Raw genomic sequence first — 17880 nt, forward strand, 5'->3', positions numbered from 1 at the left:
TTGTCAGCGTGAAGCGCGCCCTTCGACTGAAGTATGACGCTGCCTACCAGCAATTAATGCGACCTCAGATTCTACTTAAAAGAGCTTATCTTGACATCAATCTCGTGTCGCCTTCATCAGGCACCAGCTGTAACAGCGCAAAATGGATCGCAGCTTCGATATCACGACGGACACGGGCTCTGCCTCGATCCACGGCGGCATCATTCCCTTGGAACCCCTCAATCCTAAAGCGAAGCTAAGAACAGCCAATCAAGCCAGCACCAGCAATGGCAGCGATGCGCAGTTGAACCCCCCAGCCCCGGAAGAAGAAAATGCCCCAAGAGCACAGGACTCAGGTGGCCTGGGAATATCCAAGACCAGAGGTGTAATTGTCATCGTCACTCTTGCAGGCATCAGCTTTCTCAATACCATGGGCTCTGGCATTCTCATCGCTGCGCTTCCCAAAATCGCTGACGACGTTGGCCTTTCCGAGAACCTCATCCTCTGGCCCGCAGCGGTGTATGCGCTCGCAGCTGGATGCCTACTACTCATCTTTGGCGCGATTGCGGATGTTGTCGGGGCCAAATTGATGTGGGTTACTGGGAGTTTTCTGTTTGTGGCTTTCACACTGGCTGTTGGCCTTGCTCAGACGGGCATTCAGGTCATTCTCTTCAGGACATTGCTCGGAGCCTCTATATCGATGTGCTTGCCTACAGCTGTCAGCTTGATAGCAAACACCTTCCCCAAAGGACCTTGGAGAAATGTTGCGTTTGCCATCAACGGCATGGGCAGTCCTCTTGGCTACGCCCTCGGTCTTGTCCTTGGAGGTATCTTCACCGATACAATCGGCTGGAGATGGGCCTACTACATGAGCGCAATCATCAACTTTTGTCTATCGACAGGCGCAATCTGGTCGCTTCCCTCTGTGTATACACCCTCTGAGCGAAAGTGGACGACTCGCTTGTTGCATGAGATTGACTGGGTCGGAGCCACCACCATGAGTGTTGCGCTCGGCATGCTGCTCTATGTCCTTGCCATGATCTCATCATCATACAAGAGACTGGATGACCCCCAAAACATTGCCCTTCTAACAGTCGCAATTATCATGTTGGCTGCATTCCCCTTCTGGATGGACTATCAAGTCAACCGCGGAAAGCCAGCCTTGATACCCAACAGCCTCTGGAAGAACCGGTCTTTCACATCAGTTTGTATCGCTGTCTTCCTGTGCTGGGCTTCGCTGAATGGTATTGAATATTTCACAACGCTATAGTGAGTCCTTTGAGAGACTAATTTAATAGCTTACTGACCCTGGCTCCGAAGCTTCCAAAAAGTTGAGGGCCTGTCGGCTCTAGAGAGCTCCCTTAGGTTTCTGCCGCATGTCATCATGGGCGTAGCAGTCAACATAATCACCGGCTTCCTCATAGCAAAAGTAAAAGTTCGCACACTAGCTGTCGTCTCAGCACTTGTGACAATGGTAGCTGCGCCTCTGATGGCGACCGTTGATGTCGGTGAGAACTACTGGCTTGCTCCGTTTTGGGCCATGTTCCTTTCACCCGTCAACCCAGATGGTAAGCTCGATCGCCTTAATCTGGCCAAGCTAATATAATAAAGTACTGTTTACTGTGTCGAACCTCGTGATATCTGATGCCTATCCCCCGGAGATGCAGTCCCTTGCTGGTGGTGTCTTCAACGAAGTAGCTCAATTCGGCAACTCTGTCGGTTTAGCCATCACAGCTGCAATCGCTGCTTCATTTACAGAGCATTCTAACATCACGGAACGCCAAGAGGCTTTAATGAAGGGTTATCGGGCTGCGTTTTGGACCATCTTTGCCAGCTGCAGCACCGTCACCATTGTAGTATGGCTTGGTTTGAAGAAGGGCGGTATCGTTGGAAGGAAGCAGGATTAAGCCATGAGCACTCAAAGTTTAATAGATTCAAATGGAATTTGAAGCCAGCAAGTCCACGCGGATTAGGTTGAGCCTCAGCGGTCAGAGATCTCGTCTTTCCTTCCATCAACATCCCATCAAGCCCATTCCATTCCGCCCAATGAAGTCTTCTATCTCGAATATCTAAACAGAGTGCTCGAAAATGCACGTCTCGTTGCTGGCAAGCCGCCCCGATGTACCGCCACGTTACGTGTTTTCCATCCATCGAATGGAGGTCCATCTCACCCAGTAGCTCTGGTGTAGGCCTGACTTTGGCCTGCGTTTTGGCAGCGGTTTTAGTGCACAGATGCCAATTTATTAACCTGACAATAGGCTTAGGGAGCCAAGAAAACTTACACTAGATATGCGGATGAGTCCCTGTACTGCTGGGGATTCAAGGTCCTGCGACATCTGCTAACTCTACAGTTGAAGTATGGCTGTGAAGTTAGATAGCTAATTAGTTATTCCTATACTATTTTCATTAAGCAAACTTAGTAAGTGTACCCTACTTGCTACTAATTCCCCCCTAATTCCCCCCTAATTCCTTCTTAACTGGATTATATCCCATATAGGCATCAATAGTCGCATTTGCTTCCTCAATACTGTTGGCATCCACTTGAGACATGTTATTATGAAGTAGACTCAGGATAAGCTGGACGACTCACTTCCGATACCGTAACTGGCTTTACGATTAGAGAGGGAACCTCCATCTTTAGCGACTTCGTAACAAGTCGAGGGGTTGTGGCCGGCGCTGGAGCTTGGGCCCTTAGAGGACTGGGTGGCTTGTTTTTGCTCAGACATTGTCGGGGCTCTGCTGAGGCGTTTAGATATTTATTAGTTGGGTTTCTGGAGAAGTTGCCGTACTTGATGAGAACCTTGATATTTGCGAATGGTTGGCGATACTTATAATGATGCTAAGCTTATGTGGGAAGACTAAGTTGGCCATTATCTCGTCATTGTGCGTGTACTTTTGTCAGTCTAGGCAAATTAACCCCGCCTTTAGCATAGGAAACAGGATTATCCATCCAGCTACCCCGCAATTCACATGGAACACATCCTACCAAAGGGACCGTTTGGTCATGATGAGCATTATAGCCTCGGGTTAGATCAAGAAGAGAGGGTACGGATTACCTCAGTTAGCTCTGGTGGCTAATGCGAATCTATTCACACTTGAAATGAGAATTACTGCCGTAATGCGAAAGGTCTTGCTTTTCGCAATTAAGGATTGTGACTGAGCGGTCTTTTTAAAGCTAGCGAGATCTATTTCGTCCCCATATGCTCTTGTAGCTACCTAGCCTAATGAAGCTGTTTCATTCATCAACAATCAGCGTGCCGATGAAGAGAGGTTTGCAGGCCATCGACGGGTGAGACCGACTATTGAATCAAGAGTTTCCAAAGAGCCTTCTGGCAAACCCACGAGCTCCTTCTGCCCGTGTGATCATCTTCTTACGATCCGCTTGGAACTGATCAGGAGAGGTTAAGACGCATTGGTTGATTTGCCTGTGTTTTGACGTCCTGAACCGTATTTCACAGGTCCAAACGCCCTTGAGAAACTCCCCAGGGGACGGTATCGCTCTGATCTGACGTTCTGGCAAAGACATTATGAACTCTGGCCTCAAGACCTCGCAAACAGCTGCTGCCCAGTTGGCTGAAAGGGCTGGTTTATGAGATGCCCAGTCTGTTAGAGACAACTGCGGAGCGACTGCAATCACCTGGAGCGGTTCGGTACCCATGATATTCTTGGTACAGGCGTGTTGGGGGCGGATTGTTGGCTGTACTGTATACTATTAAGACGTTAGAACAAGGTGAGTGTGGTTTTCCTTTAAGTATTAAACGAACCTCGTGTATTGTCCCATGTATCATTTTGCCAGAGACCTTGCAATGATCTTTATGATAAGGCGGATCCAGTGGAACGCCATCGACTTTGCTTACTAGGGTTTCTGTCTTATAAAGTATACCAAGTTCTGTGAGGATAATCTCAATCTCAGGATCAATTCCGTCCCATCGTGGGGGTCCTTCCACGACGATGACGACGTTGTGCCATGGAGGTGGAACATCACCACCCAGCTCTAGACGCCGTGTCAATCCGGTGACTGCAGTAGTGATGAATTCCCACTGGCGTTTAAAACAAGAAGAAGTAGTTTTAGTAGTCACGGGGATGTAGAAGACAAGTTTTATGTCTCTGGGCTTCAGGAACCGCCTGGGCCGTAGAGTATCCTTCTGAAAACGAAAATCCTGGGCTAAACATGTCAACGCCGTGAAGCTATTACAGGAGGACTCGATGTAGTAGTCTTCAGACAAGAGATCTGTGACTGCCGTTGGCATGGGCCAGTTGATCAATAATCTGCCATGGAAGGTTTCGACCTCTAAGTAGTGGAAGTCTGGTGTTGATGACACCGCGGCAGATGCGGTGAGAGGAAGGCGGTCTGACTTTGTTGCTTTTCTTGAGATATCGTTGGTTTTCCCTGCTTCTTCATTTTTGTGACCGCGAGAGTTCTTATGATCACTGTCATGTTTCGTAGGATCAGGTTCGAGCTGTCGTCCCTGGGCGGCTTGACTGGCTTCGATTGATCTGTTCTGAGATCTCTGCCCCCCAGACACTCTTGCGTAGTCTGGATAGTACATTCCAGTGACGCCCCTCGTATCGCTCTGTGATGAAGTAGACTGAGCCGATGTCGTTGAACGCTCGACTTCAGGATGATATGCCTGCTGTACGGGAGCTTGCCATTCTTTGTCTTTCTCCCAGTGTTTTGTTTCACTCTGGGTTGAAACGTTATCGGATAAAACTGCAAGCTTATTGTCTTCCTTGGAGGGTGTCTCTTGACTTGACGAACGGAGAGCGATGGGCTGTTCCTGTGGAGACTCAAGCGATCGTTGGACATCTTTCAGTTTTGCTTCAACCAGGCTTTTCTCATGTCGTTGCTCTTCCCATCTCTTCTTCTTCAATTTGTATGACGTTGGGTCACTTGCTGCAGAATCCAACTCCCAATCAGAGAGATAAGCGGGATCAGAAGGCCTCTGGCCCCCTTCATCCGTCTCAAGGACAAAAGACGCCGCTTTTGTGCTAGAATCCCCTTCGTCGATAGACGTCCCGTCCAAGGCTTTCTCGGTATATGTCGTCAGCTCCTCAAGAAAGTTTTGAAGGATATAGTCGTTTCCTCCTTGCTTCGGTAATCGTTTCTGAAGGCGAAGTATTTCTTCCAGAATTTGCGCCGTATCATCCTTTATCGCTGATGTCTCATTCCGAATCTCCGATGTGTCGTTTTTGATCTCTTTGGTAATGTGCCTACATTTGTTAGTCAACTTGTCTGGAGTGATGGCTAGTTTACTTACAGCGACAACATATCCAGAGCTAACTCCAATGCCGCCTTATGAGCCTCAAGATTCGAACGCAATTTTGCGACATCTCCTTGTCCATTGATGGCCCAGCCAGCCTTGGTTTTGAGTCGACTATCGGCGCCATATTTCGTGATACACTCTTGTAGCTCTACGACCACGGAATTACAATTGATGATGATACCCGAGACATGGCGTTCGAGAGTCGTAGGAAAGGCCTTGCTCTCATCAGCCACGTCTTCCTGAATAAGTTCAAGGACTGTTTGTAGAGAGAGCAGCTCACGGGCCACCCTGTCCAGATCACTCCGAGACTCGCGACAAGTTCGAACAAAGGAGTTGATAGACAGTGAGAGCGACCCTATGGTTGAAATGAGAGTGGCGCAACCTGTCGCTATCGATAAAGGGTCCATGATACTGTGAGATACCCATAATCCATTGAAATGCGACAGTCAGATTCTTGAGCGAGGGGTTCTGACCCGGCTTTCAGCTGACAGGGATCATTTGAGCTGTGATGCCCAATTGGCTGATGAGTCCAACATCTTTTTTCACAGCGCTTAACAATTATCCAGCTTGCGCCATTGGCTCAATCAAAATTCCAAGCTTCAACCGCAATATCGGGACAATTGAGACGTCGAGTGGGACTATTCGAATGATTCTCACATTGTCAGGAATCGCTGATTGGCATACAACTGTGTGTCACTGAGTCCACAGAGAATCTTGCGAAGAACAAAAATATATTCTATAGGCAGGATTGATTTCAGGTCGTAGTATGGCCGTTCATTTTAGAATGCGCAGCAGCTAACTTTGAAGATAAGATAATTCATCGATAGTGATGCTTATTATTTCACAGGATGAGGTTCATACATACACTTCAAAACATCAGACTCTTTTCGGCCACAATAAAAAGACAGTTCAGATGCACGTGGCCTTTGTGGTCAGAGGTCGAGGCTGTTGCTCGCAATTGCCACTTGATTGCGGTCAATGGGCTTCCCCGAAGATCTCAAAGATAGTAGACCTTATTCTTCTGGAGACCAGCCACTAATTTTGGAGTAATTAACACTGAACAATACTTATGCTTTAAGCCTGCGTAAACCATTGTCGTTTGGCCTCAAACTACCTGCGTTGGCATGCTTATCTCACTATCCCGGGTAGATGGAGAAATATGTGACGACAATGGCATGATCAAAGCGCCTCCTCATACTAGGCATGTGCCCACGAGTAATGGCCCAAAACAGCTTGCACGGAGTTAATCCGTTGTCGCTAATGAATATACTTTGTGCTGTAGTGCTTGCATAAATCTAAGCGGTCTAACGGTGAACGTCAGCCACCCGGAGGAGATGCGCCGGACATACAAGTGTCATGGTGCATGGCGATCGCCAGAGTCTCTGTTACGATAGGGCTGTGTGAGCGGCTACTTCAGGGGCAGCTCGATCTGGCCAATCAGAAACGCTACTCTAAATAGTCTATGCCATCATAAGTTTGTTTGTGAGATCTAACGACAGTGCTTTGGGACTAGTAGATCCATGCAAACATCTCCCTTGATGTCGTGAATGAGACTGTCTAACTTGATTCTCTCATCAATGACAAGCTGATACTTCATTTTGATCAATTGAAACGAGAGTTGCGTTGCAAATTGACCCATACCCCGGGTTTGGCTGCTTTTGTTGTTAGTTACACCGCATCATCATCTAGTCTGAATGCGGGGTGAGCATTGGGCGATCACCAATATCTGACCGTGAATTTCTTGTGCGACATTGCGTTGGCAACTGAACAAAGCAAAGTCAATGACATCTACGACCATACTTACGGTGAAGAACAGAGAACAAACAGCCCGATCAATTCGATCCATGACGTCAATGAGCTCGTATGTCTCAGCGTTTGTTGGATGAATATGAGAGGATCGATGTTTATAAAAGAAGGACAAATCTCCAAGTTGTGCTTTCAATTCATCATCAAGCATTCAATCTCATCAACAATCACAAGCAACTTCACAAACCTTTAACACCCCCAACAACTACTTCATCATGTCTGACTACAAGCCCACTGGTACATCTTCCCTCCTACTCTCCTTCACACCACAATATCTAACAACTTACAGAGCACGACGGCCTCCGCAAGGACGGTCAGCCTGACGGTCGTGTCGGCACCGGCGAGTTCGCCCACGGCAAGGTCGACCCCCACAAGGCCGGCGAGCAGGGCGGAAAGACTTCCGGCTCCGGCGAGGGCCTTGGAAGCTCCGACAGCAGCGGTGGTGACTACAAGCCCACTGAGCACGGTGGCCTGAAGAAGGATGGCAGCCCTGACCAGCGTGTTAAGGGTAACTAAGGCGTTACGGATTATGCAGCGATATCTAGTATCTGAATGATAAAGCTTTGTCACCGACTTTTCATATTGAGTGTACTTAAAAGGAATTGAACGTGATTGTGTATGATTTGAGTCAATTCAACTACATGAATGACGCATATGAAGGAGCTGGGCACCACGTCTTGGCCCTTGGGTTCACACGCCAACTGCATCGCGTGATAGTAATGAGGTACATTGTGTCCGATACTCTACCCAACGTAAGCACTATAATTTTTAAAAATTCGATGATTCAGTCAGGCTTGCCAATTTTGGAATATTAATCTACATGGCATTCGGGTCTTGTTCAAATCTTCCGATTGGCTTCATTCACGTGTTGGCTGAGCCGCAAAAACACCAACCGAAACACTCAATCTGAGCCGCAGGCTAGGGAAACAACATTGGGATCTACATCTCGTATCGCAAACATTCCCTCTTTCCCCCGAGCGACATCTGTAACAGCCCAGACTATGCAAAAAATAAGCTTCGATAGATTGACTCGCGTCTCACTCTCAGGGCTGAGGCCCATATCCACCGCGGAGCCGAACCCTCAGCATTGACCAGGGTAAGCACATGGCATTTTGACAACACCACGCGATGAGGCTTGAGGCACGAACCATCGAGGTATTACCTTCTGTCCGGGATCAGTTCGTCCCGTCTCTAATCATCCCAACACCACGTTTTTCGAATTGCTGCTAGATAAGCCCCTTTTGCCTAGTGCAAGTTAATCAAGGCTAATTTCTTGGGATTCTGTTCCAGGTTTTTGGGTGTTGATGGACGCTAAGATGCGGAGCCGCAAAAGCAAATACTCGTCCAGGGTCTTGTATGCAAGATTGCCAATAGTGATGATTGGGGATGACTTTTAGATACGGATTAGTGATTGAACCAAATGATCAAATCTGCCATTGACAGAAGATGGAAAAGACGGGAACGAAGGCGATATGTCGATGTATACGTTGACCAGAAGGTAAACTCATAGACCGTGAGGAAATCCTCAAGTGGCCTGATTCAACTCCATTGACCCGGGATCTTGCACCTCTGTAACCAACATCACACATCGCGGGGTACCTTGCAGTCATAACACTCCCAAAAGAGATTGAGCATCAGGGGGTCCGGACAACTGGGCTGCAACCTCCCACACAAAGGATCTTCAGCGGTCCGTATCCCGGTGCAAAAGCGCAACATCCAGGCAGCCAGGACCAGGCTCAGACGCAAGAGTGCGCGCTCTAACGGATGCAACGCCTCCTCGTGGCCCCTGAGTCGAGCTAGCGTCTGCACCTTTTCCTTCAAATATATGCACCAAGGAATTCTCGTCTAAGAGTCCCTGCATTCTTGTTCTTCTTTACATCGACATTCCTTGTTCGCCAACCCGCTAAGATGGGTGGCCTTTTGTTATCGGATCACTATGAGTTTCATAAGCCTAGTACCAATGATATGAACATTGCGAGTATCGCTTGGGGATTCTCCCTAGGCGTGTCGATTTTTGCGGGCACGAAAGCTGCGAAGCAGACGATAAAATCGTGGAAGAGAGGGACGAGGACGAATATTTATCTTGTCCTGGTGTGGATGGAATGGACGAGCAGTGTGATCATGAGTGCCATTACATGGTTGTATCTTCGACAATACATTCCACCAGGCTTCCCAGTCTTCTTTGTCATTGGTATGTATCCGTTGTCGGATCCGACCTCACATGGTCTAACCTACTTCAAGTCTTTCTTTGGGCCATTCAGATCCAGTCGCTACTACAGATTATCATTAACCGAATCTCGATCCTCATGGTCAACCGACACAACGCATGGAAACTCAAACTCATTGTGTTCCTTGTGCTTCTAGCCATCAATATCAGTGTTTTCTGTGTCTGGATCCCTGCGCGATTACAGATCAGTCCCAAATGGATTGCTGTCAATGCCATCTGGGATAGAGTTGAGAAGTGCATCTTCTTGATCGTCGATGCTGGCTTGAACTTTTACTTCATCTACCTCGTTCGATCTCGCCTCATCGCCAACGGTCTCACCAAGTATACTCGATTATACCACGTCAATTTGTTCATGATTGCTGTCTCGATGACAATGGACGTAAGTCAACTGCATATCCATGTCACTCTACTCTACTGACAGAACAAGGTCCTGCTGATCGCAATGATGTCTCTTCCCAATGATATCGTCTACCTTCAATTCCATCCTCTGACGTACCTTGTCAAACTTCACATCGAGATGAACATGGCCGAACTCATCACCAAGGTTGTCAAGGCCAGCAATCCCAATGGCTACGACTATTCCGACTCACGATCTCGCTCTGGTCAAAAAAGCGGAAAGACAACCACTGGAAAGAAGATGGGCTCTGTCTTTCCGGGCAACAATCAGACTTTCATTGAAGCTGGTGGCAATGATATCGAGTTGCCTCAGAGGAAGGAAGACGGCATCCAGGTTTCCAGAACTTTCAAGACTACACAGATCGAGGTTGTTAAAGAGAATCGGGATCGTACTGATTACGATGATCTCGAGAGCGAGTCAAGTTCTACCCGGCATTTGAAGCGGGAACCACTGCCATTTCCCGCCGAATAGCTCAAAACTTCTCGATGAGCCTTTTCTGAATTAGCATTTTAGATTTGGATTGTCTTCACGGAACGGATAACCCTCCCGGTTAGATCACAGCGGCACACTATATACCCGACGCTCAAACTCTCTTTTGGCTTCTAGAATAATTAGACATACACGATATTAATGCATTCAATAACATAGATATTTCACAGTGAGAAAGATGGCTCCGTAACAAACCCCTGTCTCTGGACTAAAGGATGTGATGGCCCCTGTTGTAAATCGTGCGCTAAGATGCGGCTCCGCTCGACCGGTGAATTGTGGCTGCTTGACGCTGATGCATGGGTACTAGTACGAAAGGCCTCATCGGGCGGATCATTGGTGAGATGAGATGAAAACTGAATGTGGCGTTCGGGGAAACGAGAGATTACCTGCGTTATCACATCGTGGAGAGAGTTTGTGATTACTCAGAAAAAGCAAAGTTACCCCAGAATGAAGTCTGGAGAAACCCGCAATATTCCTCAGCAGTATCTCACTATAAGAAACCCTCTGATACTAAGACGGATTTTACTAAAAGCTTTTTTCCTAGAAACTTTCATTGATTAATTGATGTTGAACGAGCTAAGCATGTGCTATTCCCGGCCCTTGTTGTCCCCCTTGTCAGAGCCTTTCTAGTTTCTACTGGCAGGCATTGCCAAATATCAGGCTTCTCAAGATGCACCAAAGCTGAGGCACCTGTGACCTGAGATATACTGAATTTTCAGCCCTGAATTAATCCACCGAGAGAAATTTCCTGGTTACTGTAGTCGGTTCGGTATTCATGAGAGGCATTTGCGACCGGCGGAACTATGGCCGGAGCCGCTCGGTTCCGGCGCCGTCGGGAGAGAACCAGCACTCTGGTAACACCGATATACGACGGAGCGGGTTCCCCTCGTAAGACACTTCTTTCGGTGGATTAAGATGCAATCTCGGATATCGTGAGGGTCGTACATGAACCGTCATCGAAGATCGCACTAAGGGATCTTGACTAACAGGGCGAACTGTAACGCGGACATTAAGACTTCGGAGCCGCAATGGTTCCCACTTCGACTTTGTACACCAGATATAGTTCATATTTCGATACTTTTATTTCCTGCGCTCCATTTATGATCGAATAATGTCTTGATACTTCTTAAATTACTGTATGTAATGGTGTTCTACATGTCTGGATGGTCTGATCATTCAACCCCTCAGCTTTGACAAGTCAATATTGAAGCTGCTGATCACTCCCTTCTTAACATCATCCAAGTTCTGCTTCTCTGCTTCGCGTTGGAGAATTTCAGCGCGAGACTTTCTCATCGCTTTGGCAACATCCGCCCACTCCAGAGAGCGCTTATCGGTAACATCCACCATGCTCTCCTCCACGGTCACACCAACAAGCTTGCCTTGACACTTTCGAACAATTCCATCGACGATGACTGTGTCGACGTTTCCGATACTGCTGTGCAAGACAACGGCTGCGATGGGGTCTTGCTCAGCAGCACAGATTAGTTCGGGAGTGTTGGCGTCAAAAATCACCAAGTCGGCTAGTTTGCCCTCAGCAATGCTGCCAAGCTGAGTCCCCCTTCCAATCGCCCTGGCACCCTGAATCGTCCCCAGATTGAATACATCCTGTACGGTCTTGGAGATCTTGCGAGGGGCTAGATCTTGGTCGATCAATTTCTGGTTATGCTTGGCCCTCGAGCCCTGCAAGCCCAATCTCATCTCGTATACTATGCTCGAGGCCTGGTTACTGTGACAGTCGATGCCTAGACTAGACTGGGCTTGAGCCTGGGGAAGGTCATCATTCAAGCACACGGGATCTCCGAGGGCCATTTGCATTTCAGTGGAGGGAGTGCTGCTAATATGTGCTCCAGCATCAGCAAGGTCCTTGACGCTCTCGGCGGCATATCCATTGAGATGGCTGAAGAGCATACGGCTGTCTAATAAGCCGAGGCTCTTGATCTGCTGAACGAGATCATAAGATCCCATCTGTGGGTTACTAACAGCATGAGTTGTCGCCAACTCGACACCAACTTCACGGGCACGGTCGAATAGGTCTTTGACGACTTGTTCTGGTAGAAACCAGAGATCAAAAGCCAGGCCCATAGTAACGCGCCCGTCGCCAAAGGGAGCCTTCTTGCCTAGCTCCTGGATCTCGTCCATGACCCATGGTGCAAGCATATCAGGGTTCATTGCAAAAGGTGACCATGTTGCGACACGAGCAGTTGGACAGTAGCCATAGACGCAGCGTAAGCCAGAGGAAGCAGTTGCAGAGATGGCAGCGGAGGCTAGAGATTAAAATTATCAGCTTATGCTTGCAAGCTCGGGGACTATTGACTTACCAGCTCCGGCAAAGACATTGACGTGTGAATGATCAACGACAGTGGTAGTGCCCGCATTGATTGCCTCGAGAGAACCTCCAAGTTGTCCCCAGTAGATATCACTTTTCGTATAGTTTGAAGATTGGAGATTGCCGGAAGCCATGTAATCGAGAAGTAGTTCATTCGCATGTCGTCCCTTGAGCTGAGTCTGCCAAAGATGGTGATGCGTGTCGATGAAGCCAGGTGAGATGATCTTGTCGGTGCAATCGATCGACTCGGCGTCAGTGATGTCGCTAATATTCTTAGATATCTTGGAGATACGGTTGTTCTCAATGAGGATGTCCCTTTCCAGAGCTTGGACGTTGTCATTGGCGTCGTGGATAAGGACAGTGCCGCCTTTGAGTAACAGCCGGCGCGCAGTGTTACCGTTGAGAGAAGAGTCAAATGCCATTGTGGGTAATAGTTGAAGAGTGATAATTCTGTAGATGCAATTGGTTTGGAAGGTTGTTGTTCTGATCAATCACCAGGACGGACTGAGACTCTTATAATCGATGACGATGCGGCGATGTCATACCCGTTTCGTCCCTCACAAAAGGCGTTGAGGCTGCCTGCATGAAGAATCTCGGCGTTCCGTGGCCTAACTCCACGGAACACAACAAGTGAGGCCACGGGCGGCAGCATCACGGAGGCAACGTTGTCTACCCGTCTCAACCTACACAAGTGCAACACTCGCGCCAGAAATGCCCATCGCTACCCGACTACCTGTTGCTAATTCTGGTGATCTTCATCAAGATCGGTTTAGTCCGCTTTGACCTTCCAGCCACTAGCGGAAGCTACTGATTTGTAATAAGGTTTCGCGGCTGGTGATTAAGCGCGAGCGGAGATAGCGAGGGGAAGCGGGAGAGAGGGTTACTCGATTAGGATGAGGATGTTCTCTTCTGTCGGATTTATGAGGTAGTCTCGGATTGAAAATATTGAACAATTAATCGCGAGGATCACAGCGAATGATAAGAGGGGAGATTATGGAAGGAATAATGTCCTGAGTGGACGTTTCTCGGACTTGCACGGGATCGGCGCGGGCGTTGTCAGAGAGTCCGGGAATAGCTTCAAATTGTGTTATGACGCCGTTTGAGATATCAGCGCAATGGTGTTGGAAGAATACAGCCAGCCCTTTCTGAGCAAGAGAATTACGCGCATTTAAATCAGAATGCTCAAATAATTCAAGGCTGATTAAGCTATGCTAGATTTACTGGAGTCTTATTTTCACCCAGAGAGTTTCTGAGTTTTCGTACCTTTCCTTACTATCAAGGTGATCAACACAGCCAAGAAATATAATTCCTGGCAAAACCTCAATTGTTATATCCTACTATCGAGAGGATGTATTGAGTCAAACCTTTCCATGCGGGTTTGTTTCTAATCTTTTGCGAGATGATATCGCTCTAAGATGGCTGGTATAGGGAGGTCAATGACCTTGTGTTTCCGTCTGGACGCAGTATCTACTCTATATACCAACAGTGCGTTGGTCACGACACTACGAGAAAATGAACAATTATCTATAGGTTTGAGCCAATTGAAAGAAGTTTTCTTAGGCATTGTTGGGTGTATGGTGACCCTAAACATGGACTTGATCTAAAACTCTGTGTAGGATTTTGAAGTAGTAGTACGTAAAGATCCGTAGCTGATGATTGGCCGATAGTGGGTTTAACTTAAATTATGTCGTCTCCTAAGTAATAGACCTCGAGTCAATATAGCGAACTCCATAGGTAGGCATGCAACCTGGAATCGGAGAAGTACTCAAGCTGGAGGATTACTCGGAGTCGGATTCGATTGTTTGTCATGTTACTTCCGAATGGGGTATCTTTCGGTCTTACCAGAACAGGAAATACTCCCAGCTCCTCCACTTGTCGGAGACTCCGCTGCGAAGAGTTCCACTCATTCTCGAACAATCATTTCTCAGGTCCAAGAACTTTCTCCTCCCCTTCACTTTGCCAGATCGCCCAATAGCTATTCTTAGCGAGTATTTTAAACACTGAGTTGCTTACGTTACGTTTTTCTTATCCACCATGTCCGTTTTGGAAAAGTACGGCCCCGAAGTGCAGAGAGTCTCTGCAGATGCCCCCATCCAGGACATCATTGCACTCCTCAAGCGTGATGGGGGTGTTTTTGTGAAGCGACTGATATCTGAGACAGATGTCGATAAGGCATATGATGAGTGTCGAGCGCGTTTGGACTCCGATGTTGAATGGTCGGGCAGCTTCTTCCCCAGCAAGTCCTCTTTACCATACGTACTAGTACGGCTGAATTAACATGCGAGCTTAAGAGGAGACGCAACGGGCGCCAAGCCTCCTTGCTCTCAGCCCTACATACGCCCGATCCCAGGTCATGAACCCAGTCTACCAGCAAGTGGTCGACCATTTCCTCACTACGCGAAGTTGGTTCTGGTGGGGTCCTGAACGCAAGGAGTCGGTTTCGAAACCTTACTTGCATTCTTGTACTGCAATGAGAATCGGACCTGGTGGTAAAGCGCAGCCACTTCACCGTGACGACTATATCAGTCACAACATCCATGCAGATATTGATAAGTGGGATGATGAGCGTGATGACAATCGTGAGTCTGCTGTTGGGTTATTTGTTGCTGGGTCAAAGGTCACGAAGGAGAATGGGGGTACGCAGTTTATCCAAGGGAGTCATCTATGGTAAGTACAATTCTTCGACCTCTCATGATTTCGACCTGGCTGACGAACGACAGGGGCTCAGAACGAGGTCCTCCGCGTGTTGAAGACTGCATCTTTGCTGAGATGGATAAGGGCGATGCGTTCATCATGCTTGCTTCAGCGTATCATGGCGGAGGTACCAATTCCACCAAAGACCAGCACCGCTTAGTCTTTGCTACATTTTCCATTCGTGGCTTTTTGAGACAGGAAGAAAATCAATTTCTTGCTGTTCCCAAAGAAATAGCGATGAAATTTGACCAGGATATACAGGAATTTATGGGCTATTCTATGAGCGACCCTGCGTGCGGTTATGTAGAACAGTTAGATCCGCTATACTTGCTCCGACCAGAGCTTGAGAGAGGTCCTTCGGACTTTTAGAAGCTGAATATTAGGATAAATAATGACTTGTATGTATTGACTTCAGTACTTGGAAGCTTGTCCCACTTCTCCGAGTGCGGGCTCTAGCCTTGTAAATCGGCTCGGATGACTACGAGGCGTGCATGACCTAAGTCATTGAGGATGACCCCACTAAGAAATCAACAACTCCGATACGGACTCTCATTCTCTCGATTATCTTTTCTTTCGCTCCACCATCGTCTTTTATTACCAAATTTGGCAATACACACAGCAATAATGACAGGTAGTGATAATTCATCCTCAAATCGCCCAACTGCCCGTCGCAAAGGTGAGCACTGATTCTCTTTTTATTCGTACCTTGAATAATTCTAACGAGAACCTCGCTCCAGACCCAGCATGCGGAACATGCCGCAAGAAGTGTCGAAAATGCGATCGGAAACGTCCCATATGCGATAGATGTCGCACAAAAGGTCTTCATTGTGAAGGATATCCTCCGCGGTTTCAATTCCAAGAGACATTGACGATTACTCCCGATCAGTCAAGCTCGCAACATGCGACATCAGATAGCATTGATACCTCGCCTTCACAACCAGTCATCTTGAGCCAGTCACCTCCAGAACTGTCAATACCGTCGGATCCCATCGCTGAAGGACTGTCGGCTTCAATTTCGCCTGAGTATCCTGTCTTTGAGACGTCAGCGTTGACCTTGACGCCGCCCCAAACATCAGCGACCCTGTCACTATCGCCGGACGCTGTATCATTTACTATTTCGCCCTCCGGATACAATGACCTAGAGAACGATATCGCGACGAATCGACATATCATTGACTACTGTAAGACTCTTGAAGCACCGGAATGCGCATTTAGTAACAGATATCTAAGTCGATCAAACGCTAAGCGAGCATTTCATCATCCATGTACCGGGATTGGATAACCCATTCCGAGAATATGTCTTGCCCCTTGCTTACCAGCATCAAGGCATTTTGCATGCTCTACTCGGATTATCGGCATGTCATATGCATAACACTGGACACGCGAACAGTCAGAGACTCGTCACGGTATCTCTTGGGTATAGGCTATCAGCAATACAATCTCTTGCTTCTCTGCTGCACAAAGAAGATATCTCACGACTGACACCCACCGAGGAGGAACATGTTCTGGCTATGGTATTGCTTCTCGTTCTACATGACGTATGGCATATCTTCCTTACATTAAATGCCAAGCAGCTGCTGACATAGTGATAGGTCTGTGAATCGGGCGTCTCAATACATGGAGCTCATTTGACAGGTGTATCGTTCCTGTGCAAACGAATCGCTTGCCTCGATACCTCACCCAAGCGTTCGGGAACAGCCATGTTTCTTGTCTCAGCTTTGTCGTGGTAAGTCTGATCCCCGGTGGTGCTTGCAATCGGTACTGATAGATGGAGGCTGGATATGTTGCGAGGGTTTAGCGGTGCCGAAAAGCTGTCCTACTCAACCGAAGTGCGAGAATGCGTGAGAGATCACGGAAGTTTAAGCCTTCACACGTTAGTTGGCTGTCCGCCAGTCATGTTCTTCAAGATTGGTCAGGTACTCGAGGCAGGCAAAGCTTACCTGGCTGGGGACCTGCAAGTCGAACAATTTGAGCAATTACTCGACGGAGCTGAGAAGTTCTTTCGCGGATGGGATCCCGATCAAGCCGTGTATCCCACCAACCACCCGGAATGGCGACACCTTGCCGAGGCATACAGGCATGCATGCTTGCTCCGCGTGATGAGATTTCCCGACGCCTTCGCAATCTCATGCGACGACCCTCAGATAAAAGCTTCTGTCTCTGCTGTTCTCGATGTCTGTGCTACGATACCAAGAGACAGTGTATTCTACAAACGTCTCCTGTTTCCTCTATTTCTCGCTGGAGCCGACACATGCTCGCCGCATCAGATACACTACGCAAGCTGGTGCATCAACGAAATCAAGCACTCTACGGGCTTCCAGCACCCCGCCATGACCGAGTTATTAACGAAGGTCTGGGACGAGAGAAGGACGAATCCTCGGGGCTGGTCAAACATTCCCTGGATGGAATTCGTAAGTTCACCGCTTTCTTTGCCTTGCTTCATATTGATACGAGCTTTTTGCTAGACCTGTTCCGAGCTTCTTCGCTCTCAACATGCATACCTCTTCTTTTGACGGGCCGACGTTCCACTAGTGCTCCACTGTGTTAGTCGGAGTCGGCACCGGGGATATAATCGGACTTGGCAGTTGGGAGTACTTCTATTTACGGAATAGTTTCATTTTCGGGGAGGATTTCCTGGTAAGTGATGGATTTGAATAAAAGACGACATGAACCTCTACAATTGTTTCACGATGAATCA

At 47.9% G+C, this 17880-nt stretch overlaps 8 protein-coding genes across 8 annotated transcripts; 5 read left to right on the forward strand and 3 right to left on the reverse strand.

Annotated features, from left to right (window-relative positions):
• Positions 1-142: 142 nt before the first annotated feature.
• Positions 143-1886, forward strand: FMAN_11593 (uncharacterized protein; the record flags this gene model as incomplete). The annotated part of the gene is made up of 3 exons (XM_041834427.1): positions 143-1248; positions 1300-1547; positions 1591-1886. The coding sequence occupies 3 exons, from the start codon at positions 143-145 to the stop codon at positions 1884-1886; spliced, it is 1650 nt and encodes a 549-aa protein (XP_041684692.1).
• Positions 1887-2430: 544 nt separating this feature from the next.
• Positions 2431-2705, reverse strand: FMAN_11594 (uncharacterized protein; the record flags this gene model as incomplete). The annotated part of the gene is made up of 2 exons (XM_041834428.1): positions 2431-2519; positions 2570-2705. The coding sequence occupies 2 exons, from the start codon at positions 2703-2705 to the stop codon at positions 2431-2433; spliced, it is 225 nt and encodes a 74-aa protein (XP_041684693.1).
• A 581-nt stretch (positions 2706-3286) lies between these two features.
• Positions 3287-5650, reverse strand: FMAN_11595 (uncharacterized protein; the record flags this gene model as incomplete). Its single annotated transcript, XM_041834429.1, has 3 exons — positions 3287-3688; positions 3744-5190; positions 5238-5650. 3 exons carry the CDS (start codon positions 5648-5650, stop codon positions 3287-3289), a joined length of 2262 nt encoding a protein of 753 aa, XP_041684694.1.
• A 1614-nt stretch (positions 5651-7264) lies between these two features.
• On the forward strand, positions 7265-7565 carry FMAN_11596 (uncharacterized protein; the record flags this gene model as incomplete). The annotated part of the gene is made up of 2 exons (XM_041834431.1): positions 7265-7286; positions 7339-7565. 2 exons carry the CDS (start codon positions 7265-7267, stop codon positions 7563-7565), a joined length of 249 nt encoding a protein of 82 aa, XP_041684695.1.
• A 1392-nt stretch (positions 7566-8957) lies between these two features.
• Positions 8958-10144, forward strand: FMAN_11597 (uncharacterized protein; the record flags this gene model as incomplete). Its single annotated transcript, XM_041834432.1, has 3 exons — positions 8958-9240; positions 9291-9655; positions 9704-10144. 3 exons carry the CDS (start codon positions 8958-8960, stop codon positions 10142-10144), a joined length of 1089 nt encoding a protein of 362 aa, XP_041684696.1.
• Positions 10145-11338: 1194 nt separating this feature from the next.
• FMAN_11598 (related to cytosine deaminase and related metal-dependent hydrolases) lies at positions 11339-12910 on the reverse strand (the record flags this gene model as incomplete). The annotated part of the gene is made up of 2 exons (XM_041834433.1): positions 11339-12426; positions 12481-12910. The coding sequence occupies 2 exons, from the start codon at positions 12908-12910 to the stop codon at positions 11339-11341; spliced, it is 1518 nt and encodes a 505-aa protein (XP_041684697.1).
• Positions 12911-14522: 1612 nt separating this feature from the next.
• Positions 14523-15551, forward strand: FMAN_11599 (uncharacterized protein; the record flags this gene model as incomplete). The annotated part of the gene is made up of 3 exons (XM_041834434.1): positions 14523-14724; positions 14780-15155; positions 15209-15551. 3 exons carry the CDS (start codon positions 14523-14525, stop codon positions 15549-15551), a joined length of 921 nt encoding a protein of 306 aa, XP_041684698.1.
• Positions 15552-15806: 255 nt separating this feature from the next.
• FMAN_11600 (uncharacterized protein) lies at positions 15807-17695 on the forward strand (the record flags this gene model as incomplete). The annotated part of the gene is made up of 6 exons (XM_041834435.1): positions 15807-15858; positions 15920-16363; positions 16413-16720; positions 16775-16908; positions 16957-17593; positions 17648-17695. 6 exons carry the CDS (start codon positions 15807-15809, stop codon positions 17693-17695), a joined length of 1623 nt encoding a protein of 540 aa, XP_041684699.1.
• Positions 17696-17880: the final 185 nt, after the last annotated feature.

Source organism: Fusarium mangiferae, assembly GCF_900044065.1.
Source record: "Fusarium mangiferae strain MRC7560 genome assembly, contig: FMAN_scaffold008, whole genome shotgun sequence".
NCBI classification, from domain to species: domain Eukaryota; kingdom Fungi; phylum Ascomycota; class Sordariomycetes; order Hypocreales; family Nectriaceae; genus Fusarium; species Fusarium mangiferae.